This window comes from Equus caballus, chromosome 22, assembly GCF_041296265.1.
Source record: "Equus caballus isolate H_3958 breed thoroughbred chromosome 22, TB-T2T, whole genome shotgun sequence".
NCBI classification, from domain to species: domain Eukaryota; kingdom Metazoa; phylum Chordata; class Mammalia; order Perissodactyla; family Equidae; genus Equus; species Equus caballus.
In genome coordinates, this window is record NC_091705.1 from 50,556,600 (window position 1) to 50,583,636 (window position 27,037).

Consider the following 27,037-nt stretch of genomic DNA (forward strand, 5'->3'; position numbering starts at 1 on the left):
AGTGAGGCTGCTGCCCCCTGCCCAGAGGCAGAAGGCCCAGGAGGACTGGCATTCTCCCTGCTCTCCCAGATGAGGCGGTCAGAGCCCAAGGTGCCCCACATGTTGCCTGACACCCAGAAATGGGTGGAGCGCGGTGCTGCAGTGGTGGGAGGAGACTGTGAACCGCAGCAGGCCTTGGGGAGTGCTGTTAAGGAGGCAGGAGGACCTGGGTGGCGTGGGTTGGGAGCCCGTGAGCCTGGGTTTAGCCCCAACACTCGGCGGCCATGAGACCGCCCAGTTCCCATGTGTGCTGGGCCTGTCTCCTCACCAGCTCGAGCCCCCCTCACCGTGGGTGGAGACGACGTGAGTTAGTCTCGGAACAGTGCCAGCTCGCAGCTCACACCCACCAGTAACGTCTAGACCCCAGGCGGGGGCCACAGCAGGTGGGTGAGGCCGAGGCAGTGGCTCTCCTGGGAGCAGCTGCAGCAGGGGGTGAGCTGCTGCGTGGGGAGATGCAGCAAGCTGCATGGGCAGGAAGTGAGGGGGGAGCTCGCTGAGGGCTGCATGAAGGTGCCGTTCAAGGTACCCGAGCTGCCTGGCCGACCCCAGGGGCTGAGGAGGTGCCACCACGCCTTTGGCCTGGGTAAGTCCTGCTCCGGCTTCCAGCCTGACCAGGTCCCCAGGCCCCTCCTGAGGGCAGCTGAGGGCTGGGCTCTGGGAGGACTAGGCCCTATCAGGTCAGTACACTGGGACCTGGGCTGGGACCAGGTTAGCCAGCCTGGGCCCTCTGTGAAGGAAGCCCACTCCCTGGGCCTGAGTGGACGGGCCCCACCTCCAGAGACCCCACCCGCCGTTTCTGCTGCTGGACTAAAGGCTGTGCTGATTGTGCAGTAGACTCCCACCCCAGCAGTTCTGCTGAGGCCTCAGGAAGCAGACAGGTCCAGGGGCAGGGACCGTTGGAGGTGCGGGGTAGGGAGCCAGGGAGAGGTGGGGTGGGGGCGGTCAGTGCCCAGAACAGCCCCTTCTGCCTGCTCCCCCTTTCCAGCTCCCCAAGGGGCCAAGCTCTGTAGAGGATGGATGGGCATCACCCGAGACAAGGCCCATGCCTGGGCAGGGCAGGGCCACAGGTGAGCGGCCTGTGGCTCGCAGGCCCAGGGGTGTGACCTCAGGGGCTTCCCCAGGTCTCAGGTTTGGGCTGTAGCGATCACAGCAGGGCCTGGGCCTGGTCACAGCTGCCCTGCCCCTCCTCACTGGCCATGCTCAGCCGTCACCTGGGTCATCCTTGCTGACCTGGGTACTCGTAGGGCCAGGCAAAGCACACCTCCTCACACCACCAGGAGCCCCCACCCAGAGGGTGGGCGCTGAGGCTGTGTCCTTGTGGTGTCTGTAGGGGGAGGGGCTGTGGAGCCTTGGGGTTTCCTGTGTGCTGAGTCAGTGTGCCCAAGGGGAGGAGACCGCCCGGCAGCATGAGGTACAGCAGTGGGGCTGCCAGGTGGGCTCCAGTCCCTCAGTCTGCCCCAGCACCCCTGTCTTCTGCCCCCAGGCCAGTCCTCAGCTTCACAGGATGGGGCCACAGGTGCCCGCAGCCCCTCCTGCCCTCTGGGTCCTGGGGTGCCTTGCCCTGCTCCTCTTGCTGTGGGCGCTGTGCGCAGCCTGCCGCAGGTATGTCCACCCCTGGCCTAGGTTTCCCGTGGGGCCTGGCTCAGCTCTGGGACCAGAGCGGGTGGGACTTCAGGCAGGTCCCATCCAGCTCTCTGCCCCGCCTCCCTCCTGGGCTTGGACCAGAGGCTGGCACCCCTTCCCCTGTCTGCTCCTTGGCCTGACAACCCCCACCCCCACATGTGCTCCTTGGCCTGACACCCCCCCCACCCCCACATCTGCTCCTTGGCCTGACACCCCCCCACCCCCACGTCTGCTCCTTGGCCTGACGCCCCTCCTGCCCTCAGGAAGCAGACACAGAGGCAGCAGGCCCGCCTGCAGGGCAGTGTGATGCGGGCTGAAGTGGTGAGTGCCAGGCTGTCCCCGGGGCCAGGGAGGGGCCAGCAAGGGACCGACCAGCCTTCCTTGCCCCCAGTCACTGCTGAGACGACCCCACCTCTGCTCCCTCAGCAAGTCGGACACCAGACTGCATGAGCTGCACGGGGGCCCTCGTGGCAGCAGAGGTGAGCTGAGTGAGAAGGGGCAGCCCGGTGGCGGGAGGGGCTTACTGCATGGCACCTTGACCTATCCCCTGACCCCACCCCCAGCCCTGCGGCCTGCCAGCATGGATTTCCTGCGCCCACAATGGCTGGAGGAGTCCAGAGGCACCATCAGGCCTCCAGCAGCCTTCTCACACCGGGAGCTGCCCCAAGCACCCTCCATCAGCCCCGAGGCCACCTATTCCAACGTGGGGCTGGCTTCGATTCCCAGGGCCAGCCTGGCAGCCAACCCTGTGGTGTGGGCAGGGGCACGACTGACCAGCAGCTGTGCCAGGCCTGGGCCTGAGGTCAGACCCGTGGTGGCTGAGTATGGTTGCATCCAGAAGCTCCAGGGAACAGGTCCAGGCCCCCAAGCCCTGGAGCAGAGGAAGGCCCAGGTGATCCCAGCTGCTGAGGTAAAATGGAGGGGGCCAGGGAGGGGGGTGGGACTGGGCAGATCCTTGGCAGAGTGGATGGTGCTGACCCCTCTCTGGGTCGGCTTCCTATTTCCAGGTGGACATCCTGTACTCCAAGGTTAACAAGCCTAAAAGGAGGAGCCCAGGACCTGTCATAGACCAGCCGGACCCCAAGGGCAGGGGTGCGATTCTGGTTCTGGGGAGTGACCGGGCCTATGAGGCCCTCCCACTGAGGGGCCGAGGCGTGGACAACAGCCTTCTGGAAAACGTGTATGAAAGCATCCAGGAGATGGGGGCCCCTGAGCGCCTGCAGCCGCCCAGCTCTGGCTATTAGCACGAGTGGACACGTGCAGGGCACACAGGCCCCTGGCTGCCTGCCCCAGACCGTGGAGGGCTCTCCAATTGCTCCCTGCCCCCAGCACCAAGCGCAAATGTTCCTTCCTCCACCCGCCCCACAGCCCACAGCACAAGTTCCAGATCCCAGGGCTGCCAGCCTGAGGGCCCCGGGGCCTTGGCTGCGTGGCCTCTCCGGGCCAGCGTCTCAATAAATCCCCTGCGCGGAGGAGGAACGCAGCCCTGCCTCACAGCCTCCTCTTCTCCTAAAGCCTGGCGGGGTTGGAGGGGAGGGGGGCTGCTGTCTGGAAGGAGGAAAGGCATCTCCCTGGCCTCGGGACAAGCTTTCTCCGGCCGGGGGGCCGGGGCCCTGCCAACCGAGGCCGTGCCGGCCGGTCAGGCTCAGAAGGCTGTCGGGAGGGCGGCGAGGGCGGGAGGCGGTTCCCTGGCCGTCGGTCCTGCGGGGCAGTGCCGCCCCAGGGTGGGACTTGGGGCCTGAAGGCCGAGGGAGGGCTCCGCCGCCAGCCCCGCAGTTACGTAAGGCGGGGGAGTGGGCAGTCGTGCGTTAAAGAATAACCTGCTCCCGGGAAGCCCGCCAAGCGGACGCGGCCCCTTCCCGGGCCGCCACGCCGCGAGGAAGCGGCCGCCGGGCGGCGGGGGCGCGGGGGCGCGCGGGTACCGGGCTCGGCCGGGCGGGGGGGCTGGGCCCCTTCCTCGGCCGCTTCCTCGGCCGCGCGGGAGCAGCCGCCCGGGGCGGGGCCGGAGGGGCGGGGCCGCGGGGCGCAGGCCAATCGGGGCGCGGCCGGCCGGGCCCCCTCGGAATGTTGATACCGCGCGCGGGCCAATGGGCGCGCGCCGGGGCGGGGCGCGCGGAGGGGCGGGGCCGGCCGGCAGCCTGCGGGCCGCGCGGCGCGGGCGGCGGCCGATCCAGGGCGGGGGTCGCGGCCCGGCCAGCCCGGCCCGGCCCGGCCCGGGGCCGCGTCCGAGCGTCCGCCCTCGCCGCTGCAGCCTGGCGCCCGGCCGGCCGGCCATGGAGGCCGAGCGCCCGCCGGCGCCCGGTCCAGGCTGCGGGCGCCCCCCGCCCCGCGCCGCAGGCCGGGACCCCGCGGCCGCCCCCGTGCCGGTGTCCGCGCCGCCGCAGGTACCGGGCGCGGGGGGCCGACCGAGCTGCAGCCGCGAATATGGCGTCGGGGCTGCTCGGACTCCGGGGGCGGGGCGGGGCAGGGGGGAGTCGCGCCGGTCCGCGCGTGTCCGTGGGGCCCGGGGGCCCAAGCCGGGCTCCGGGAGCGCTTCCCGCCGCGCGGGGCCGGGGGCGGGGCCGGGGCCGCGCTGGCCGCAGCGGGCGGGGCGTACCGAGCGGATCCTGGGCGGGGGTAGGGGGTTCCGGACCGCCGCCCCCGCTGAGCTGGCCCGGTCCACAGGGCCTTCCCGGGGGCGGCGGCTTTGCAGGCTTGGAGTTCGCGCCGGAGCCGCGGGCCGCGGACCTAGGGGCCTCGGGGACGTGGGCGGGGGCGGCGGGGCCTCCGACGCCGTCGGCGCACATCCCGGTGCCAGCGCAGAGGTGAGCCGGTGCAGTGCGCACACGTGCGCCGGTGTATGCGGGGGTGGGGGCGGCGCGGGCACGTGCCTCCCGATCCCCCCACGGCGGGCCTCGGTGAGGGGCGGGTCAGGGTCCCAACTGGGTTTCTGCTCCTTCCAGCTCTCCAGCCCAGAAGTTGAGGAGAAATGGTCAATATGTTAATATCCTTGTTTCCCACAAATCCTGGGGCCAGAGAGCAGATCTGGGAGGGAGCTGTTGTCAGTTTCTGTGCAGAAGAGGCTGCGCGGCCGGCTAGGGGGTCGACTGTCCAGGAATCCTTGGACTTCTGACCGCCATCTCCCCAGCCTGGCCGTGAAACCTGCCTGGGTGCCGGATACCGGGCTAGCTGCGCAGGCGGGGGCGGGCTCTGGCCTGGCCGCCTGGGGCCCCAGGACCCGCGTGTGCTTCAAGCCCGTCTCCCCTGGCTGCTGCTAGCTGCTGGCTGCTCCCGCCCTCCCAGCCTGGCGGTAGGCCCACAGCTGCTGTTGTGCAACCCTGGTTAATGTGTGATGGGGAGGGGGGGGCCGGGCCTGGCCTGGCCCCATCAGTGGGGCCTCAGACCCCTGTCCAGCACCAGGGTCTGAAGGAGCCACTGAGGAACAAAGCCCAGGCAGCAGAGAAGTCAGGCTTCGGGTAGGCCCCAACCCAGGCCCTGTTCCTGGTGGTTCCTGGAGATTTGGGGCTCTGCAATCTGAGCTGGGGGTGGAGCTGGGCCTCCCGCCCAGCTCCTGGAGTGAGGGAGCCTGGTACACACACACGTGCCCAGGCCTGCACGTGTGTGTGTATGCTGGGTCAGGGGAGGGGCCTGGAGTACTTGCTGGGCCCCACCCGTGCCCCGCCCCCATCTCCTCCAGAACCCCCCCAGGAAAAGCCAGGCTGGACGAGGTCATGGCTGCGGCAGCCCTCACAAGCCTGTCCACCAGCCCCCTCCTGCTGGGGGCCCCAGCTGCAGCCTTCAGCACAGGTGAGACTTAGAGCCTGGCATGGGGTAGGGGTTGGGGCAGGGCCCAGGACCACTGTCTCTCCAGAACCCTACAGTGGGTGAGCCCCTGTGGGGCAAGCAGAGCCCCCTCACCTGGAACACCACCTTCTAAACACACCTCTTGAGGCCTAAAACAGACATCTGGACCCCAGTGCCGCTCACAGAGGCCAAGCCACAGTGCCCCAGACCTGTGGGCCCTGTGATCTGTTCACACATCTCCATCTCGCAGGCATCTCTCCACAGAGAACTTCTCTGATTATCTTTCCCTGTATTGGGGAGGCTAGTCCCCTGCTGCTGGGGCCGGCTCCTCCTGGTCACTTGCCTTCTCCAGGAGGCTCTGCCCACCGAGCTCACCTGTGAACAGAGAGACAGGTGGAGTCTCAGCGTTAAGGGACTTGCAGCTGGCAGTTCCTGCAGAGCAGCCTGAGCCTGAGCTGCAGTCCTGACCCCAGCGCTGGTGTGTCCCCACAGAGGCTGGCGCGGAGCCCTGGAAGGAGGTCCTGGTGCGGCCGCCAGGCAGCTGCAGCAGCAGCAGCAGTGGGGACTGGGGCTGGGATCTGGCCAGCGACCAGTCCTCTCCGTCCACCCCATCGCCCCCGCTGCCCCTCGAGGCAGCCCACTTCCTGTTTGGGGAGCCTGCCCCGAGGAAGAGGAAGGTGAGCCTGGGGGCAGCCCTCAGGATGGGATGCACATGGGTGGCCTAGCCTGACCACTGGCCCTTGTCGCCCAGAGCTCGGCGCAGGTGCTGTTCCAGTGTCTGTGGAAGCGCTGTGGGAAGGTGCTGAGCACGGCCTCCGGGATGCAGAGACACATCCGCCTGGTGCACCTGGGGTGCGGTGGGGCTGGCAGGTTGGGGGGGCGGGCCAGGCGGGCCACCGCTTCAGCTCCCCCCCGCCATGTCCCCAGCAGGCGGCAGGCGGAGGCGGAGCAGAGCGATGGCGAGGAGGACTTTTACTACACGGAGCTGGACGCTGGTGTGGACACACTGACCCGTGGGCTGGCCAGCCTGAGCCCAGCATCCCCCATAGCCTCCGCACCACCTGCCTTCCCTAGCCTAGAGCTGCCAGAGCCCCTGGCCCGCCCCCACGTGTGGCACCGTGACCACGCCTACCAGGTGGGGGAAGCCACAGGCAGCAGCTGGGGTCGGTGCTCAGGGCGCCCCAGAAGGAAGTGAGGCCACAGCTGTGTCTCCTTTCAGGGCTGCCTGGCACCCGTCCGCCTGGAGCCACCACCCACCACAGTCAGGGCCTGCGTGCCCGCCCTGCCCACCAAGCTCGGTGCCAACCCGAGGTGCGTGTGTGTGGAGGACTGGGGCAGGCGCCAGGCAGGGAGGGTCCTGGCCTGACAGCGTCCCATGACCCCCATGTGTCCCCCAAGGAAGCCCCGAGGTGATGCCAAGAAGTGCCGGAAAGTGTATGGCATGGACCACCGGGACCTGTGGTGCACGGCCTGCCGCTGGAAGAAGGCGTGCCAGCGCTTCCTGGACTGAGCCCACCACCCTGGTGCCACTGCCCGCCACCCGGCAGGGCTTTTTAAAGGGGAAAATAAGCTACCCACCCCCCAGCCAGGGGCCTCTCCTAGCCGCAGAGTCTACTTTTTAATGTAGGGGGTAGCCGGTGACCCTGGAGCCCCAGAGGTGGAGGGGGGTCCCATCACTCAAAGTGCCTCTGAAGAAACCAGCCTTTTGCACTAAAGCCAAACCCCACGGCTGCCCCCTTGGCCCCAGGACCCTTGGGAGGGGGCCCACCCTCCCCGCCTCTCAGCTGGTGGACTTGTCAGGGTGCTGAAGGGCCTGGCTTCTGGGCCACACGGGGTCCGGTCCTTGATGCACTTTGAGGGGTATCAGGGAAGGCCTCCCCTGCCCGCACTTAACCTGATGGCTCTACGTTTGTGCCGCGTTTTCAAAGCTCAGGTGTCTCGCGTCTGGGCTCCACCAGGCGAGGAGAAAAATTAAAGATTTGAGTTTTTTCCAGAAGCTGGGTCTGCCTCCTGGGGGGGAAGGGCATGGAAGTAGGGGCCTGCCACAGGTAGGGTGGTGGGCAGGTGGGCCAGGGAGGCCGGCATCAGGCCACAAAGGGCTGGGGGTCACTCTCTGGCCACCTCTACCCAGGGTGAGGCCAGAGGAGGGGACACTGAAACACAGAAGGCGTCTGCTTGAGCAGCAATTTCCGAATTTATTGAAAGTGATCACTTTGCAAGAATGTCTAAGCTAACCCCATCACAGAAAGGAAACCCACAGGCAGGCCCAGAGCGTGCCCAGGCCGACGAGAAACCGCAAGACCACTAGAGAAAGTACTGATGACCTGTCCTATGGCTACAGAGAAGCAGACAGCAGAGCTGTGATTTCCCACCAACCAATACGAAAACCTTCTCCCCCAAATGTTAAACACATCTCCAGTACAAACACAGGTTTATAACAATTAATATAAAGTCGATATAATATAGCTTATCCCCAGAAAAAATCAACAATCTTCAAACACTGCCCCTTTTTTGTCTGTTTTGTTTTTGTTGACAGGTTGAAAGCATGTTGAAAAAATAAATATTTAAGAAAAGCACATACAGCACCCTCACCACACAGAGTTCTAAAAGGGCTGCATACAAAACACAACAGAGGATCTAAAAAATTAAAACCACCACCATTCAGTATGGCTTTCTTAAGAGGTGCACATGTCACAGAATGAGCAAAAATAAGATTATCTTTCATAATATTGCAAAAAGTTCCAGTTTTTGCATTTTCTCAGAGTTTTCTTTTTTAAAAAGCAAGATGTGCAAAGTTGGAAGCAGTAGCTGTGTCTCTTGAGTAAATAAAGGTCCCTCTTGAGTCCTGGCAGTGTTGTGACTGCTCCCCAGACCCAGAGTCAAACATACAACCTGGTCAGGATCCAGAGCTTGACACGAAAGTCGTGGTTTCCTTGCCCCACCCCCACCCCAAGAACTCACCACCCAAGTGACTGTTCCATTTGTGGCGTTGCCAACACCAAAATACAGGCAGACATAAACGGAAAAGTACAAAATGTGAAATGTAATCTACACAGTTTTTCCTCTTCGTAAAAAAATATTTATTAGTTTCAACATTGATTAAAAAAAAAAGATCAGTCACATAAAAAAAAGCCTCATTACGCGTCTTTTTCCTCCACGCCTCCCGAGAGGTGATGTGTTCATCTCCATCTCTGAAATCCAACACTCTCCGATCAGAAACCGCACACGAGAATAATGAACCTGCCACACAGCAGACGCCTGGGGAACCTGTGGGACAGGACACGGGACCCTTGGTTTTCAGTACAGTATTGGTTTTAAGGAGGAAAACGCCCTGTGGCACTGACAGCGAACCCCTAAAAAGGCCAGTGAGGGCAGTGCAGAGCGGGAGCGCGTTGGTCACAAAGAGCAGGATGTCCTGAGTGCGGAGGAAGAGGTGGCCGGGACGTGGGCAGGGCAGCCTGAGAGGTGGGACCGGTAAAAAATCCAGAGACACTTGTTGGTAACAAAGGTCTGGTTTCCAAATGCATTTTATAAGAAAGTCAGTCTGTTTACAAAAGGGCTTAGAAAGTGGGAGGGGACACAGTTCTGAGCCCTGCCGGGCGGGCCCCCTGGGGAAGGCAGAAAGGGAAGTATGTCCCCGAGCCCCCTTCCGATCCTCCGCCCTGCACTGGCCTCAGCAGAAGCAGCCTGCAGTCCGCCCTGCCCCCGAGGGAGTTGGGGAGGATCGCGGGCTTTTCTCTGAAGCCACCAGTGCTGAGGTGCTCACAGCCTCCCCGGCTGAGAGATGTGGGTGCAGGCAAGCCAGACGACAGCTCTGTCAAGAGCACCGCCTTCTCACCAAGAGAAACAGCGGCTGATCGTAATAAAAACAAAGCTGTGGCTTCTCCCCAGGCGCAGGCTTCAAGGACAGCACCGGCCGTGCGTGCACACAGGCAGCCAGGGAGGCTGGCACCCCGCGTGCTACTGGGGGCATGTGCGCCAGGCCACCAGCGGAACCTAAGTTAGGGTTTGTTTTGTGGGATTTCCCTTTTTCCACCCAGAGAGAGTAGATGTGACACAATGAAAAACTTGGTAAAAGCCATTTGGCTCACAGTCTGTGGAAAAAGAGAAAATGAAAGGCTGTCTCTCCAGTGAGGCCCCAGCTCAGCATCCTGAGGGGGTCCTCGCGCCGAGTGGGCAGGGTGGGAGAAGGAGACGGAATGTCTTAGTAAGGAGTGTCATCAGGGATGGCCTTAACAAGGAGGCGGACAGCAGTGAGGGGCATCCTCACAGGGTGATGCTGGCCCACTGGCAGAAAAAAGAGGGCGAGTGGGTCGTGGGCTCGTCCAAAAAGACAGCAGGGGGACGTGACAACAAGCCGAAAGAATGACGACTCTGTTTCCTCAAGTGAGAAAAATAATGCCAAACAAAGTAACTATGTAACTACCTCAAAGTCTCTACTCAAGAAGTTTGGTTACCCGCCAGGGAGTGAGCAGCACGCGGCAGTTGAATACCACCTCCAGTGTTAGCAGCGACAAAGGCAAGCGCACCCAGGAGGTCAGCAGGAGCGGCCTGGGCGCGACGGGACGGCAGAGCTGAGGGGACAAGGCCAGCCCCCGGCTCTCCAAGGAAGTGCACACAGAACAAAGAGCCGAGGCCCCCCAAAGGGACCCCAAGTGGCCTGCAGTGGGAGCACGGAGCCCTGCCTGGGAGGAGCGGGTGCTTCAGTCCCCACGCTGCCGCCTCCCCCCGAAGATAGCACCTGGGAGCGCTCGGCTGCAGCAGGGGCCTCTGCAGCTGTTTTGTGTAGAGCACCAAAGTCCCGAGGCAGGTGGGCCGTGGCTTTCTGTACACAGGCCTGAATTCTGCAGGCTGCACAACGGGGCAGAGCCACGAGGGCAGGAAGCAGCAGTGGCCACAGGCAGTGACCAGGCTGCTGAGAAGGGGGGATGGAGGGGAGGGCAGAAGGGAGGGAGGAGGGTGGACTCGAGCACTGGACGCCAGGACTCGGGTATAGCAAACTCTCCTCAACGTCTCTTGGACCTGTGGCCTCGGAGGCTGCGCTCGGGGGCCGCACTCGTGACCCCAACCAGCGCTGGCCCTGAACTGGCCACTGGGCCTCCCTGCGTCCAGAGGCCAGGCGGGCCACACGGGCTCCTCTGATACACCACCCACATGCACCTGCCAGGGACCCCTATCTGTCCCTGGGACTGTGGGAGCACACGCCCTCCCTGTGCTCAAACGCACCCTGCACGCCCACTTCATGTTGGGTCCCAGGGCCCCCCCGGGAGCTGGGGTTGCACCTGCCTCTGAGCCCACAGGGCTGGCTTCTGTGTGAGTCTGGGGGCCGGAGCAAAATAGAAGGGACCCAGAGGAGGGGCTGTGGGGGGTCAGCATGGCCCTGTCAGGCGAGTGAGGACCCCTGAGGATGCACACACAGTGGGGGGCCTAGGAGATCCAGGCGAAGTCCTTGTCGGGACCCCCAGACGGGCTGCGGGGTCCCCGTGGCGAGTCCTCGTCATCCTTGTCATCCCCCAGCAGCGCGTCCTCGGGGGCCAGGCCCACGTCGTCCTCATCCTCACCCAGCTCCTCCTCGGCCTCCCCACGTGGGTCCTCGGTGTCCTCCAGGTAGGGCCCGTCACCTGTGAACAGCTCGGGGGAGCCCTCGGCGCCACCACCGTCCAGGGCTCCAGCCACACCACGGCCCGCGCAGTCGGCACACACGCCGTGGCGGCGGGACCCGTGCTTGATGCCCACGCTGGCGGCCGACATGAACACACGACTGCACAGCTTGCAAACGTACTTCTTGTCCTTGCTGTGGACCTGCAGGGGACGGACAGTCAGTGCAGGGGGAGGGGCGGTCAGTGCGGGACGGGTCCCACAGACCCGGATGAACTTGCGTCCTCCCAGCCGCATCCCTCTGAAAACCCTGCACCGTGAAGACCCACTGCTCAGCCATTTGTTGCCAGGTGCTGCCCCACAGGTTCTGACTCTAGAAATGGAACTCAAATGACTCGGTCCCGGGGACCCTTGCTGGGTCTTTTTTGTTTGCTATATTTTAAACCCAGGGTTTCCTTGACCCCTCCCTACCCCACACACACACAAAAGAACAAAAACTCCAGGCCAAGCAGCAGGGACAGTGACAGTGCGCTGGGTGAGCAGGCAAAGCGAGGCTGGGCAGTGGGGCTGCTGCTGAGGCCCCTGAGGCCTGGGGCTCCCAGGCAAGGGAGCCAGGGGCCACCAGGACATCCGCCAGCGACTCAGGAGTCGCAGGAGCCTCTGGTCAGGACCAGACGGCTGGGAATACATCCGAACAGGCAAATGGAAGGCAGAGAGAGGAAGGATGCAGGCGCCATGGCAACCAAGGCCCAGAGACCCACAGTCCAGACCCAGCCCTGACAGCTCTGCCGCCACTGGCAGGAACAAGGTGATGCCTCGATGCTGCCTGCTGCACTGGGGCTCAGTGACCCCCAAGAAATTAAAGGGGAAAGTACGATCCCCTCCTCAGAAAAAGGCAAGCCCTCCCACGTAGTCACAACATCTTCAGGGATTTATGACCCTTCCTGTAGCCCAACCATGAATCCAGGATAAAAATCCTGCCCCATCCAAAGTGAACAGTTCTGCTAAAGAAAGATGCGGCTACCCACATCGCTGTTGCAACGACTTTCCAGCACTTGTGTAACAAACAAGATACAATTCTCCTGGAAGAGAAACAAGGGGCACAGGCGTACATACCCTCCACATTTCTGTCAGTCATTTGGTAAAATAAGTCTCTACGGTTTCCTACTTGGATTAAGGGGATGCTGATGGACAACTAGAGAAAAAGCCATTCTCAAGTCACCGTGTGGTCGAGCTGGTGCTCCCAGCTCCGCAGACCTGCCTCTCCACACCCAGGGCTCCCCTTGCCTCCTCTGCTTGACCCCCTGCATGGGAGACATGAAGAGAAACGGGAAGCCCACGGCCTGCCTCCTGTGGCTACTGGGGACACTCAAAGGCTGGGGCCCATGGGGCCAGCCAGGGGGACATGGGCATCTCTTATTCAGCTGGGCTAGGCCCCGACTCCAAGGGCTGTCTCTTCCTCCAGGTTTTCGACCTGACCCCAAGGGAACTCCCCAAATAAGGGTCCCAACTGGGCTGGAAAAGCAAAACAAATGACCAGCTACGATTACCCAATATAGAGAACAGACTGGAGGATCCAACAAGAGCCGAACCTGGACGGCACCCCAAGGCGAGACAGGGCCCCTCACATGCGGGTGGGGGACAGGCAGCGGGCTCTGCTCAGCGCATGGACAGGCGTTTGGGGCTCACCCTGACAGGGGCCAAGCCTGAGGGTCTCGCCTTGGCCCCTCCCAGACTTTCACCGTTGTGCCCGGGCATGCCCAGGCCATCCTTGCCATCACGACAGGGCTGCTCCAGACAGGCCTGGCTGGTCTCACCTTCCCACACCTCCTGGTGGGTCTGCTCCTGACGGTCAGCAGGTCAGCATGCTGCAGGGGTCTGGCCAAGCCTGCACACCCCGCAGACAACTCCCAATACTCCTGAGATTCCCAAACTCATAAAACCACCCAAAGTCCTGTCCCCTGCCCCCACAGCACATGCTGAGGGTGCCAGGCAGCTACAAGCCCAGAGCGGCCTCCACTGCCTCCTGCTTAAACCACTGCAAGACCAAGCCAGCCCCCTTTGGCCCTGCATCCCACCTCAAGTGTGTGTCCAAGAGGGGCTCTGTCACCACATGTGGCCACAGTCCAGCCCCTTGACTCCGAGCTGCCCAGCCTTCCTGGTTTATCTCAGCCACCCAAGGGGGACCCTCACCCTGTTTTTCTTTTGGCGAATCTGTATCCCTGTTTCAAGGATGACCTTTCCCATGGTGGCCAAGCAAGTCCATCCATCTCTCCTGCCACCTGATGACTGTGAGCGAGAGACAGGCCATCAGACACCTAACAAGGGTCAGTGGGGAGCAGGGCTGGGGTCCCTGCGACTGCAGGGCGGGAGCTCAGAGAAGTGACCTCATGGTAGCACCGGGGGTCTGAGAGGGAGGTCCCAGCAGAGGAGGAAGTACTTGCCAAGACCACACTGGAGCAGAGGGGATCCCAGAGGGAAACCCAAGAGCTGGGGCTGGGGGTGATGTGGCCCACCTGCCTTCTGCACCCAGACCCGGGGGGTGGAGCCTGTGCAGAGGGACACACGGGTCGGGGCGGCTCCCCCTGCTCACTGGGTCTTCCCACCACAGAGTGGACTCCACTTCAGGGCTTCCAGGGCATTCTGGACACCTCATGCCCCCATCCCACGTGCCTGGACACCTCAGCCCAGTGCAGAGCGTGCCCTGGCCGACCCCATGAGGACCCCATGCTGACCTCTGTGTTAGCCCCATACTAACCCCATGCCAACTCCCCCCACACCAGTGAGCCCTGTGCTGACCCCGGCTGAGCCCTGTGCCGTCCCTGTGATACGGACCCCACACTGACCCTGCGATGACCCAGCTCTGACCCCACGCTGACCCATGCCCCCTGCCCGCGCTCACCAGCGTGTGCCGCTTCATGTGCTCGCGCCGCGTGAACTTCTTCCCGCAGATCTCGCAGGGGTAGGGCCGCTCGCCGGTGTGCGAGCGCATGTGTCGCTTGAGGATGCACTGGTGCATGGCCGAGAAGCTGCAGTAGGGGCACTTGAACTTCTTCCTGATCACCGTGAACTCGTTGACTGAAAGAGAGCGGACAGGAGTCACCGCGAGGCCCTGTGCAGGCCGCCCACCGCGGCCAGCAGCAACCAGAGCAAAGGGCTTTGCTTGTGAGGTTTGGTGTCAGAGGACCGGACAGGCCTGGGCCAAGGCCAGAGGCCACCGCTTCCCCTTTTTAAGAGAGTACATTTCCTCAGACAGCCCAGTGTACACACCAGCCTCTAAAACACAGTGACGGCCACACACAGAATCACAACAGAAAAACACAAGTAGAAAACAGGTGAGACCAGAGAGCACCCGAACCTGCAGCTCTGCCCACAGCCACAGACCAACAGTGCCCAGGAGCCGGTGGCACTCAGCTGCCCCAGCCAACCACCCACACGCCAGCGCCGGGCCCGTGGATGCCCAGGCAGAGGTACAGCCTGCCACACCGTGAGCCACAGCGCGTGCGAGGCCGGCTCAGCCCCAAACGCACCACGAGAGTGGGGAGCGGCCTCTGTGAGGCGTGGCTCGTCCACCAAGTTCCCTCCCTTCCACAGTTCAAGGACGATGCCACGGGCCCCCGAGTGGTCACCCCTGTGGCCAGCTGGGCCTCATGGCTGCAGCCACATTGCACATCAGGATTCGGCCACACCCTTGGAGGCGTCTTGTCCCACATTCCAGGTAGTCTCTCGGTGGCGGTCGGGGGTTTGGGTCCCGTGGTGTGAGCCTCACTGTGCAGGGCCCCACTGGCCCCTGGGACAGCTCACCCCAAGGGGCACCCTTTGCACTGAGCACTCACAGACACCACGGGCACCCCGTCTGGAGCCTGCAGGGCACTCATCCAGTACCTAGAACCCAAAAGGCCCTGGGGTCAGTCATCCTAGACTTCACCAGGATTGCTGGGGGCAGCTGAGTCCTACCGCGTGAGGGGCCCAGGTGACAGACACTGTCCTTCAGGGTCTGGATGCAGCTGCTGGGCCCTCACGCCACCCCACAACCTGGAGGGGTACAGGGGGCACTCTGCAGGCTGTGTATCGGCACAAGCACCTGGAAGACAGGACACAGGTCCCGGTAGTCAGAAACACTGGACCTGGTCAGAGGCAGGCTGCCAGAACAAACACCAGCAGGAGGGGCACACCTGGCCAGGCCAGAGCCGCCTCTCTCCACGCCCTCAGAACACAGCAAATGGCCATGCGTGGCAGGCCCTGGCCACGGTCACAGCTGCCCCTGGAGGCCCTGCAAGGAAGGCAGGTAAGAAAACAAACGCCACAGAGTTACAGGGTGTGGGGAGGAGAGGAAAGCCCTGGGCCCTCTCGCTGGAGGGAACTGGCCAGTCTGCTGGAATAAGGACCAGACAGTTTAGTCGAGCTCTGTCCCCCTAGCCATGGGCCACCTGCTGCGTCACACAACAGCAGGGACCCCTCATCACCATCCCCATGAAGCCTGCCCCAGGGGCCCCCGACTCCGTTCTGTGGCTCAGACCCCAGCCACGGCCACATCGTCATGGAAGTGGTGCCAGCGGGACGGTGCAGAGCAGGAACACCGAGCTCACAGGCCCGGACGCCCAGGTGCCGGGTGCATGTGGAGTTGGTCCTCGCTCCCGCACCTCCGTTCCTGACACATGCTGGTTAAATTCAGGGAAAACACTGAGCGGAACATTTCATGTTGCGTCCTAAATAAGCCATGTATCTTCTCTCAAGAACCCTCAAAAGGTGTCTAAACAATCAAGCAACCCAGATTCTTTTTTTTTTTTTTTTTAAGATTGGCACCCGAGCTAACAACTGTTGCCAATCTTTTTTTTTCCTGCCTTTTCTCCCCCAAATCCCCCGAGTACAGAGTTGTATATATTTTTTAGCTGTAGGACCTTTTGGTTGTGCTATGTGAGACGCCGCCTCAACATGGTCTGATGAGTGGTGCCACGTCCGCACCCAGGATCCGAACCAGCAAAACCCTGGGCCGCTGAAGTGGAGTGCGCGAACTTAACCACTCGGCCACGGGGCCGGCCCCCGACCCAGATTATTTCTTATTTTCCAGTGAGACCATCTGTGAGATCCGCCACAAACTGCGTCCAGACTCCTGCGCCAGGGGCTCTCAACTCTGGGGTCTCCCCGACCCCCTGGACAGTCAATCCACACCAGGGACACGCCTCCTGGGGTGACCTGTGTCCACACTTGGCCAGACAACTTCACCAGGGTGAGGCTATCACGGCCAGGACTGGGCTGTGTGGACTTCACCAAGCTCACAGCCACTCCCCAGAGCCCGGCTGCCTGCTCACCTCACAGCTTTTACGCACATAAAAGGGATTCCCCACCACGCCTGAGGACAGAGCTCACCAAGTCTCTCAGAATTCTAAAGGATTCTAGGAAGTAAAGGCTTTAGGTGCTTCTACTCTGGGCGTGCGCGCGCGTGTGTGTGTGTGTGTCCCTGTGTCTCTGTGTGTGTGTGTGTGTGTGTGTGTGTGTGTCTGTGTGTGTCTGTGTGTGTGTGTCTGTGTGTGTGTCTGTGTGTGTGTGTGTGTCCCTGTGTCTCTGTGTGTGTGTCTCTGTGTGTGTGTGTGTGTGTCTGTGTCTGTGTGTGTCTGTGTGTGTGTCTGTGTGTGTGTGTCTGTGTGTGTGTGGCTGGGAGCTGGGGGCGGGAGGGAGGCACAGCTTGGTCAAGAGGCTAAAACCAGAACCCTGTGGAGAACCTGGAAGGCACTCAGGAGACGAGAAAGCCTCCCGGCCCCATCACACATGGTGCCCGTGGACACTTTAACGTCTGTCTTTCGAGTCTCTTTTCTGTGCATAAACATATAATTTTTTTTTTGAAAGATTGGCACCTGAGCTAACAACTGTTGCCAATATTCCTTTTTTTTTTTCTTTTCTGCTTTTTCTCCCCTAATCCCCCCAATGCACAGTTGTATATTCTTAGTTGTGGGTCCTTCTAGTTGTGGCATGTGGGATGCTGCCTCAAGGTGGCCTGACCAGCAGTGCCACGTCCATGCCCAGGATCCGAACCAGAGAAACCCTGGGCCGATGAAGCGGAGCGCGCAAACTTAACCCCTTGGCCACAGGGCTGGCCCCTAATTTTTTAAATTACAGAATTGAAATTATAACGTACGCAGTTACATAGAACATCCTCCACTTACCACTGTGACCGCTTTTCATGTTGTAATTTTAACTTTTATGTTCTTAAATGTTTGAATATCCCATAATTTATTAAACGGAGAGCTTGTGGTTGGATATTTAAACTGTTTCCATGTTTCCACCCTTGTGAATGATGCCTCAGTGAAGTTCCTACAACGAATATTTGCCTCCATCTATCAGCTCTTAAAGGTAAATTCTGAGAAGCGGGACATGTGGAACTGCTCTCCCACTGGCTGCTCCCTCGGCCACACTCCCTTGGCCCTCCCAACGGCCCGAGAGCACAGGAAGCTCAGAGCCGCAGACACGAGCACGTGGCATGCGGCCACGAGGCCTGGGGGACGTCTGCCCAGCCGGCCGCACCCATCACACCTGGCAGCTCCAGAGGAGGAAAACCTCACACTCTTCTTTACTCAGCCTCCCATCCCAGCGCCAGGTCAGCCTGGACCTGCCCTGCTGTCACCCTCTACCACACGGCCACAGGGTCTCCTCCACACGATGAGTCCAATTTTCTATTACCAACAAAAAGAGCCATCAGGCCACCTGCTATGAGGTGGAGGTGGAGGACAAGGAGGGAGCTTTCAGGTTATTTTACTTAAAACAACTTTTTTGGAATGTATTTATTCATGGTTTCCATTCTGCTATAAACATGAAAATTAACATTTTGAATTATATATTCTAGTCTTCTGTATTTAACAATTCAGACCTACATGTTAAAAAAAATACTTTTCTCCATACAGAAGTGCTGTATTTTTTCCCTAGGAAAACAATTAAGAATGCACAGACATGAGAATGACTCACCCTTAGTGACCCTCCCGCCTAAGCTGGGCACGACACATGCGGCTGCAGACGGTCCACTGAAAACACACTTTCTGAAGTTACTCTGTGATGATACCTTTTGGTGTTTTCTTAATGTATTAACTTCCTGTCGCTGCCATAATGAATTACCACAAACTAGTGGCTTAAAGTAACAGAAATCTGTCCTCTCACAGTTGTGGGGGCAGGAGTCCTCAGGTGTGGGAAGGGACGAGCTCCCTGCGGAGGCCCTAGAACCGGGTCCTTCCTGCCTCACAGCTCCCGGGGCCCTAGGTGTTCCTGGCCTTGCGGCGGCATCACTCCAGCCTCTGCTCCCTCTTCACAGGCTCCTCCTCTGTGTCTGCGTCTTCTCTTCTGTCTCTTACAAGGACACTTGCCATGGGATTTACGGCCAACTTTGATATTCCAGGACGATCTCATCTCGAGAGCCTTGATTTCATCTGCAAAGATCCTTTTTCCAAATAGGGGCACAGTCACAGGTCCCAGGGATGAGGACATGGACTTATCTTCGGGTGGGGGCACCCGGAAGTCCACTACACTCAGTGAACAGTACTGTGATCTCCGAAGGACACTTTCATCAGCTACTTTGATTAAAATAACTTCACACTGGCCAGCCCTGAGGGTCTGGTGGTTAGGACGCGGCGCTCTCGCCACCGTGGCCCGGGCTCCTGGCCCGGTCAGGGAACCGCAGCCCCGTCTGTCGGTTGTCACACTGTGGTGGCTGCGTGTGGCTGTGATGTTGAAGCTCTGCCACCGGATGTCAAACACTAGCAGGGTCACCCAGGTGGACAGCTTCCGGCTTTCGGCAGAGTCTCCAGACTAGACAGACGGACCCGGCCAGCCACTTCCAAAAAATTGGCCACGAAAACTGTATGAACAGAGGCAGAGCATGTCTGATAGAGCGTGGGAAGGGGAGAGGATGGTGAGAGGATGGTGCAGAAAGACGGGCAGGGCGCCCTCTGCTGACACCGGGTCGTAGGAGTCAAGTCGACAGCACTGAATACAAAATATTATTGTTAAGAAGCCAACACTTCTAGAACTTGTGGTTTCCGGTCCATGTATCTTAGAAAAATCCTCCACATCATAGAGTGTCACTCTTATAAGCACTAATAAAGCCTAGAAAACCCACATGGCAAGGGAATAACTGAAATACATGAAAAGGCACAAATATCATTAAATTGAAACAGAGGCGCTCCACTCATCTGCCCTGAAACTGGGCCCTTGGGCCTGGAATCGAGTATCCAGGACAAACAATGAGCTCGAATAACCAAGAATCAGGGTTTGAGCAGCTGGCACTGGATTATGGAAAACATGAAGCTCAGAAACATCCGGCTACAACTTTACAGAAACGTATCAACAGGAACACTGCTCGGGAGTGCGGCCTAACAAGTGGCCCCACCGCCACGGGAGGCGCACAGCCCTCCCGAGGTCTCCCGGCACCACACGTGACCTGGGCTCTTCGCGGCCACGGGTCCTCCATCCTGTCTGCCCCCCCGCACACTGCAGGAGAACCGGACCTGTCATGAACATCCACCATACAAGCGGACAGTCCAGAAACACTTCATGACCACATCGAAGACTCCAGAGACCACCAGTCAATCAAACAGGACTGGCAGGTGGCAGGGGTGCGACGGGGCTTCTCCAGAAGGGCACGCGAGTCTTGCACCACGAGACCATCCCAGGTTTTTGTTCTTCCTTCAAGTGAATTTCAGAAATGGATCCAAACGTGTGCCATACTTTGTTTCTCTATCTACAATTTATTAGGCTGTCACCTATTCTGTTAGAAGATAGTGAAGCTATGATGCATCCAAATTATCTTCAAAAGGCTTTAACCTAATGCGAAGTGCACACTCCTTCAGTGTACGGTGGAGTGGATCTGCACCCATGCAGGACCCACCTGCCCCCACCTCAGTCAGGACGCTGCACACTCGCAGCACATGGGAGGCCCCCGGCCCCTCCTGGTCAACATCCCCTGAGCAGTGACCACTCTGCCCTTGGTCACCATCATTTGCTGTATCTGCACATGTGGGATCTCACACTCAGTTCGGCTCTGTTCACTCGGCATGGTCTGCAAGCGCCCCCACACAGCTGCTGGAGCAGTGGCGCACTCTCGTTTGCTGTTGCATCCGCGGCATGACTGCAGGACCAGTGCCTGTCCCACGGCTGATGTGCACCGGACCTGGCAGGCAGTGGTACCCACGTGGCTCTCACGCACGTCTTCTGGTAGACAAGGCTCTCGTTTCTGTTGGACGTACACCGAAGAGAGGAGTTTCTGGGCCACGGTGTATTCGTATGTTTGGTTTCAGCAGACAGGGCCGAGCAGAGCCCCACAGTGGCTGCACCAATTTGTGTTCCCACCAGCCGTGCATGAGCACTCCAGCTGCTCTGCATCTCCCCGAGACACAGCACTGCGGCGGGTCCCGTCCACCTCCGTCAGGGGTGGGAGTGCAAACGCCACAACGTGACTTGAATCTGCACTTCGCAACGACGGCAGCACTGAGCCCAAACGGGGGTCATTTGGACGTCTTCTCCTGTGAAGTGCGTTCAAGTCTTTTGATTATTTACTAAGTGGGCTTTTCCCTTGGTTTTCCTAGTTTTATGTATGCTGAGTATGAGTGCTTTGTCAGATATGTTTATTGCCAACATTTTCCCTAGTCTGTGACTGGCCTTTCACTCTCCTAATGGTGTCTTTTAGTGAGGAAATTAGTAATTTTAATGAAGCCCACTTTACCAAACTTCTATTATTAGAGCTCTTCCTGAACTGCTTGAGACACGTTTGCCCACCACCGTGATCATGATGCCTTTCTCCCACGTCGTCTTCTAGGAAACCTTGTGCCTTTACACTTAGGCTTAGGGTCCATCCTAAATTAATTTTTGTGCTTTGCGTGAGGTTGGAGTCAAGATTCATGTTCACCCTCCTGAGGACCTCCAGTGCAGGCAGAACCACCGAGAAGACCATCCGCCACGGAACCCCAGGGCCACCTCCCACGTCAGGCGCCACAGTCTGAGCCAGTCTGCCCCGCCAGCTACTGCAGCTCCGTGCGTCTTGCTACCAGCTGACACCTGTCCTCCACGCTCTTCCTCTTCCAGATGGCCTGGGCTGTCTGCCGAGAACAGGCCTCTTGCTGTCCGCATTCTGAGGCGTGGACATCTGGGGCCTTGCTGACCCTGGGGGGACGGCCCAGCCCGGGACAGGCCAATTCCAAGGTAACACATAACTTTCCTGCACCCACCCCCTCTACCATGCAGTCCTCCACTCTGAGTCACTAACTGCCCTAACCACCCTGGGACCAGACAGCCAGGGCCGGCCCCTGTGCCTCGGAGCAGCCGAGACTGTTCAAACAAGCCAGTCCAAGCCCGCTCACTCTGCCTCAGCTGTCCCTTCCAGGCTCTCGCCCCGTCTTCCCTCACTCCCCTGCCTCCTGGCCGACCGCGTGCCATGCTGGGCCTCCTTTGTGCTTCAGTTTTGGTATATTGGGTATTGTGTTTTCAAGGAATTTGCCCATTTCCTCCAACTTGTCACAAGTATCAGCATGAAGTCATTCATAATATTCTCTTTCTATTGTTCTAATCTCTGCAGGATCTTAGGAATGATCTTTTTTTTTTTAAAGATCGGCACCTGAGCTAACAACTGTTGCCAAGCTTTTTTTTTTTTCCTCTCCTCAAATCCCCCAGCACATAGTTGTATATTTTTAGTTGTGGGTCCTTCCAGTTGTGGCATGTGGGACGCCGCCCCAACATGGCCCGACAAGGCGCCATGTCCGCACCCAGGATCCGAACCGGTGAAACCCCAGGCTGCCGCAGCAGAGTGAGCAAACCCAACCACTCAGCCAGGGGGCCGGCCCCAGGAATGATCTCTTTTTAACAGCTTTCATTGAAAATTGGCACTTTCCTCTATTTTTATTGATCACTTTTGATAAGAGTTTATTAGTTTCATTAATCTTTTCAACACACTGCTATTCGGCTTTGTTCATTTTTCTGTTGTACGTCTACTTTCTATGTCATTGACATCTACTCTTTATTTACTCCTCTTGCTTTCTTTGGGTTTAACTTGCTGTTTTTTCCCTCACTTCTTGACCCTCAAAGTTAGAGCCTTCCTTCTTTTCTAGTAAATGCTACTAGAGCCATAAATTCCCCTTTAACACCGCTTATGCGTATCCTGCAAGTTCTGATATGCTGTGTTTTCAATGTCATTCAGTTAAAGATATAATCCCCACTGTGACCTGCTCTTCCAGTCAAGGGTCATTTAACAGTACGTTGTGTGATGTCCTAACACTTGGGGATATTCTAGTATCTTCCTGTTACCGATTTTATAAGTTTAATTTCACTGAGGTCAGAGAACACACTATGATTTCAGTCCTTTGGTATTTGTTGAGACCTGAGTTACAGCCCCGATTGGTCTATTCTGTAAACGCTTCCTGTGCGCTTGTTTGGTGTAATGTTCAAATTGGTTAATTGTGTTATCAGCCAACCCCTCCGACCACAGAGGCAAAACTCCTAAACAAATAGCAAGTTGAATTCAATGATATAAAAAACAAATATGGGGCCGGCCTGGTGGCGTAGTGGTTAAGTTCATGTGCTCTGCTTCGTGGCCCAGCATTCACAGGTTTGGGTCCCGGATGCCGACCTAGCACTGCTTGTCAAGCCATGCTGTGGCGGCATCCCACATGCAAAACAGAAGAAGATGGGCACAAATGTTAACTCAGGACCAATCTTCCTCACACACACAAAAAATTAATAATAGTACCTCATGAATAGATGGATTTATTCCAGGAATTCAAGGTTAACTTAACATTTGAAAACTGTGTTCAAATCTTCTCTGTCCTCATTCTAATATTCTGTCTGCTATTCTATCAATGACTGAGGAGATGTGTTAAACATCCCCAGGTCTAACTGTGCGCTTGTCTCTCTCCTTTCAGTGCTGTCCACTTCTACTGCATTCACCTCAAAGCTGAGCATGCACATTCTGCATTGTGACATTTCCTACTGAACTGCCTCTTCCGTCATTATGCAGTGTCCCTCCTGAGCAACACTTCTGGAAGTCGACTGTGTGACATTAATATTAACGACTTTCTTTAGTGTTTCCCTGGTTTGTCTTTTTTACCTTAAACCTCTCTGTGTTCTTACCTATAAAGTATGTCACCTACAAACAGCAAACTTTTCTAAAGAGCAGGCTGGAAACGTTTTCTTTATATTGGTTGCTCCGTGCACATGTCACAAGAGAGGACGGATGCAGCTGGTGTAGGCCACCGTCCTGCTGCTTGTCTTCTTTCTGTCCTGCACGTGTTTCGTTCCTGTATGCCTCCTCACTCGCCTTCTTTCAAACTAATCAAGTCTGATTCCACTTTTCTCTTCATGAGCCTGTGAGCTGTCCTTTACTATTTTGGTCACTATTCACGTGACCTCACAAAGAATGCAGGAGCTGTGCAACAATCTCGCCTCCCCTCCCACCTTTGTGCTGGCAGCATCATGCATTACACTCCTTTTTCTGTTAAAAACCCACAGAAATGACCAGTGTTGCTTTAAACCATCCAGATCCTTTCCTGACTTGCAAGGTTACCCACCCTGGTGCTTCTTCAGTCTCTTCTGTCTGGGAAAATTCTTCTTCAGCCCGACGGCTGGTTTTTCATACTTCTTGTCAGCTGGCAAGGAATTCTCTCTGTCCTGTTTGTCTGCATGAAAGGGTCTTCATACGGCCTTGATGCACGAAGAATGTTTTTGCTGGGTACAGACTTCGAAGTTGGCAGCTCTTTCTGCAGCTCTTCTGAGATGTCGTTCGTTGTCATCTGGCTTCTGTAGTTTCTGCTGAAAAGTCAGCCATCAGTCTTATTCCTCTGAAAGGAATGTTCTTTTTCTCCAGCTGCTTTTAAGATTTTTCTTTCTGTCTTTGGTTTTCAACAGTGTGACCACAATGTGCCCAGATGTTGTTTTCTGTTGTTGCTATTTGGTATTCATTCTTCTTCGGGTTCACTGGGCTTCTTGAATCTGTAGACTGATGTCTTTCAACCGTTTTGGAAAATTCTCACCTGCTGTCTCTTTGGATATTACTTCTGTTCCATTTTTTTCTCCTCTCTTCTCTGAAACTCCAATGACACATAAATTAAACATTTTCACTATCTTCCATGTGTCTCTGCTTTTTTCCCATTCTTTTTCTCTGAGCTTCAGCATGGATATTTTTCATTGCTCTGCCTTCCAGTTCACTAACCTTATCTTATATTGTATCCAGGCCATTATTGCACTATCTAATGAATTCTTAATTTCAAATATTGTATTTTCAGCTCCAGAATGGTCACTTGACTCTTTTTTTATAGATTCCAGTTCTCTTGAAATTCTCCATCTTTTAATCCATTTCATTCACCATTTCCTTGAATGTGTCATCAATATCTTCAAGTCCCTGTCTGAGAACTACAATATCTGACCTGGTGGGCTTTCTTCATTTGGCTCTGTTACTTAGCAGACACTGTCACTTTCTATTAAATGCCACATGTGAATGAAACAGCAGAGACACTGCACGCAATGTCAGTATTTCTAAAGACAATTAAGGTTGTTTTTATCATTGTTTTCCTTCTGTCAAGCAGACAGATTCAGGAGGACTACCTTGACCCTGTGGAGCTTCATTCCAGCTTTTCTTGGGGCTGGTCCAAATCAGTCTTGGTTTCATTCCCAGGGAGTGACTCTCACTTCAGGGTGTGGCCCTTCTGGGGTCTCAACTGGAGGCCCAGGGTGTCCCCGGTCTCCTCGACCTCGCCTGGGCTTGGCCGCCCCATCGCAGCGCTCCATGGCTGCACCTCCCCACCTCGCACCGCAGCCTCCCAGGGTATGGTCAGCTGGGTTCTTGGGATGTTGCTCTGTGATGAGCTTGGAAGGTGAAGGGTTTTGTAAGCCAACTTGGGAGCTCATTCTCTGTGGCTTCTTGCTTTTTTAGGGATTTGCTTCTCAAGTCCCAGCTACCTGGGCTGCCCTGAAGGGCAACGTCCATCTCCCTGGCACATAACACTGCTGCTCCCTGCTCGGCCTCTGTTTCCCACTCCAATGTTTGAGAAACATGACAGAGAAAATCCAGGGTGAAAGTACAGGTCATTTTGTGTTCTTCTCTTCTCTCAAGGACCATGGTCCTTCATGTCCCACCTGCACCAGCTGCTCTCCAGGATATGTGTATATGCGGGTTTGGCGGCTTTTTGCCACTGTTTCAAATAGTTTTTGCCTGGAGGGTAAGCCCAAGACAAGCTAGTCATGGTTGAAGCTGGAAGTTCAAAAAGTTTTCTGCAAAATATTTTCTTTGAAACAAATTAATGCCTTTTCCTTAGCACGTAAGTTATGTGCAACTGGCAAACTGACAATGATCAATACTGTACTATACATTTTAAATGCAGTTTAAATCGGTACGTGAACATCCCCAAGTGAGCACAAGGCGTCATTTCTACACACACCCCTACAGCACATGACTGACACCCACGTTTGTGAGGGCACCTATTCACATTTTGTGAAAATGGTAGATACGATGAGAAGTCCAAAATGAATTTTTAGACATGGAGCAAGTTTTGTGGCAGTAAATAGACCTAAATAAAGAACCACCCTTTTATTATTGCAATTCTCTGTGTTCAAGAAAGATTAATGTGGGGCCAGCCCGGTGGCGCAGCGGTTAAGTTCACATGTTCTGCTTCTCGGCGGCCCGGGGTTCGCCAGTTCGGATCCCGGGTGTGGACATGGCACCGCTTGGCACGCCATGCTGTGGTAGGCATCCCACATATAAAACAAAAAAAAAAAGTAGAGGAAGATGGGCATGGATGTTAGCTCAGGGCCAGGCTTCCTCAGCAAAAAAGAGGAGAACTGTCAGTAGTTAGCGCAGAGCTAATCTTCCTCAAAAAAAAAAAAAGAAAAGAAAAAAAGATTAATGTTACATATCAATAAAATTTTTAAAAAACTCTTTGAAATTAATCCCTGAGACACAGTATTTCAATGAGAAATTCAATTAAATATAAGAGATACAATACCTAAATGAATCTGCTGAAAATTTCCTATGTCGGATGACTATATAGTTTTAAGGGACATGATGTTAAATGTAAGAACAAAATTGGGTGGCTATCTATCCTAAAAATGTTTCTTACATCCTTTATCATTTTGCCATCTACCACAAACCTATTTCTTTTTTAGGAGCATTTCTTTATTTTTCATTTGTTTTCAAAAGAAATTCAATTTATTTAAACTAAAAAAACCAAACCAACAATTGACCCATTTCTCCCACCCCCACGCCTGCCTCTGCAACCACCAGTCTGTTCTGTGTCTGAGCTCGGTTTCCTTGCTTTTTAGATCCACATATAAATGATCACTTGGAATTTGTCCTTCTCTGTCTGACTCATCTCACTTAGCACAGGCCCCCGAGGTCCATCCATGTTGGTGTAAATGTTCGGATGTCATCCTTTTTCTTGGCTGAGTAACATTCTGTCGTGTATACACCACACCTCCTTTATCCATAATCCATCACAGACACTTAGGTCATTCCCACATCTTGGCTACTGTCAATAACGCTGCCGTGAACAAACCTATTTCTTTCGGGTACTACGGTAACTGTCTGACATCCTCTACCTGTTTGAGGAAATGGACCACAGCCCTTCAGCACGACAGCACAGAGACACTCCCCAGAACGCAGGCCTCCTGTGCCTGGTCCACACTCCATCCAGCCCAGAAAGAACCCCTCGAGGACCAAATGAAGGAAAAGCAGCCACGCAGCCTCGCGCCCCAGCCCGGCTAACTCAGAACCTACACACGCAAGAACCTTGAAGTCAGGCAGTTGCCTGTGTTCCTTTTGCCACAGTGTGTCCAGGTTTGGATCTATAATCCCCGAGAGATCCCATTGTGACCAACAGAAAAAAAAGGGAGAGCTTCCTTTTCTCTAGAAATGACGTTCAAACACAAACGGGCACTGACATAAACCCACGAGGCAGCTGACCTCGCAGACGGGCAACACGCACCAACCGGCCTGGAGACGCCGCCCGCCTGGGGCAGGGGGCACCTTGAC

At 57.0% G+C, this 27,037-nt stretch overlaps 3 protein-coding genes across 7 annotated transcripts in view; 2 read left to right on the plus strand and 1 right to left on the minus strand.

Annotated features, from left to right (window-relative positions):
• Positions 1-61: 61 nt before the first annotated feature.
• On the plus strand, positions 62-3,145 carry LIME1 (Lck interacting transmembrane adaptor 1). Of its 3 annotated transcripts, XM_023626955.2 has the most exons (7): positions 62-422; positions 1,025-1,106; positions 1,523-1,641; positions 1,926-1,983; positions 2,054-2,141; positions 2,226-2,572; positions 2,670-3,145. In XM_023626955.2, the coding sequence occupies exons 2-7, from the start codon at positions 1,053-1,055 to the stop codon at positions 2,904-2,906; spliced, it is 903 nt and encodes a 300-aa protein (XP_023482723.1). In that variant the 5' UTR covers positions 62-422; positions 1,025-1,052; the 3' UTR covers positions 2,907-3,145. The 3 variants fall into 3 exon arrangements, with proteins under 3 accessions (XP_023482723.1, XP_023482725.1, XP_023482724.1); XM_023626957.2 differs by lacking the exon at positions 1,025-1,106; XM_023626956.2 differs by lacking the exon at positions 1,025-1,106 and having other exon boundaries at positions 158-622.
• Positions 3,146-3,734: 589 nt separating this feature from the next.
• SLC2A4RG (SLC2A4 regulator) lies at positions 3,735-7,441 on the plus strand. The gene is made up of 8 exons (XM_023626952.1): positions 3,735-4,046; positions 4,327-4,466; positions 5,339-5,448; positions 5,938-6,122; positions 6,197-6,297; positions 6,376-6,580; positions 6,665-6,756; positions 6,844-7,441. Exons 1-8 carry the CDS (start codon positions 3,750-3,752, stop codon positions 6,953-6,955), a joined length of 1,242 nt encoding a protein of 413 aa, XP_023482720.1. The 5' UTR covers positions 3,735-3,749; the 3' UTR covers positions 6,956-7,441.
• A 179-nt stretch (positions 7,442-7,620) lies between these two features.
• ZBTB46 (zinc finger and BTB domain containing 46) overlaps positions 7,621-27,037 on the minus strand; it is a 71,087-nt gene continuing 51,670 nt past the window's right edge. For 2 of the 3 annotated variants that reach the window (XM_023626949.2, XM_070247984.1), the window contains exons 4-6: positions 13,946-14,121; positions 13,237-13,332; positions 7,621-11,247 (exon numbers count right to left, since the gene is read on the minus strand). In XM_023626949.2, coding sequence (XP_023482717.2) covers positions 10,873-11,247; positions 13,237-13,332; positions 13,946-14,121 — 647 coding nt within the window. In that variant the 3' untranslated portion in view covers positions 7,621-10,872. The remainder of the gene's footprint in view (positions 11,248-13,236; positions 13,333-13,945; positions 14,122-27,037) is intronic. The other variant, XM_023626950.2, reaches the window with a different exon arrangement.

What these genes read in the sequence shown, in the direction of transcription:
- LIME1 (XM_023626955.2), top strand. Translation starts at nt 1,053, where the DNA reads ATGGATGGGCATCACCCGAGACAAGGCCCATGCCTGGGCAGGGCAGGG. An exon ending in TGGGCAGGGCAGGGCCACAG is followed by an intron (nt 1,107 to 1,522) that starts GTGAGCGGCCTG and finishes TTCTGCCCCCAG; the next exon opens with GCCAGTCCTCAGCTTCACAG. An exon ending in GGGCCCTCGTGGCAGCAGAG is followed by an intron (nt 2,142 to 2,225) that starts GTGAGCTGAGTG and finishes CCCCACCCCCAG; the next exon opens with CCCTGCGGCCTGCCAGCATG.
- SLC2A4RG (XM_023626952.1), top strand. Translation starts at nt 3,750, where the DNA reads ATGGGCGCGCGCCGGGGCGGGGCGCGCGGAGGGGCGGGGCCGGCCGGC. An exon ending in ATCCCGGTGCCAGCGCAGAG is followed by an intron (nt 4,467 to 5,338) that starts GTGAGCCGGTGC and finishes CATCTCCTCCAG; the next exon opens with AACCCCCCCAGGAAAAGCCA. An exon ending in ATCCGCCTGGTGCACCTGGG is followed by an intron (nt 6,298 to 6,375) that starts GTGCGGTGGGGC and finishes TGTCCCCAGCAG; the next exon opens with GCGGCAGGCGGAGGCGGAGC.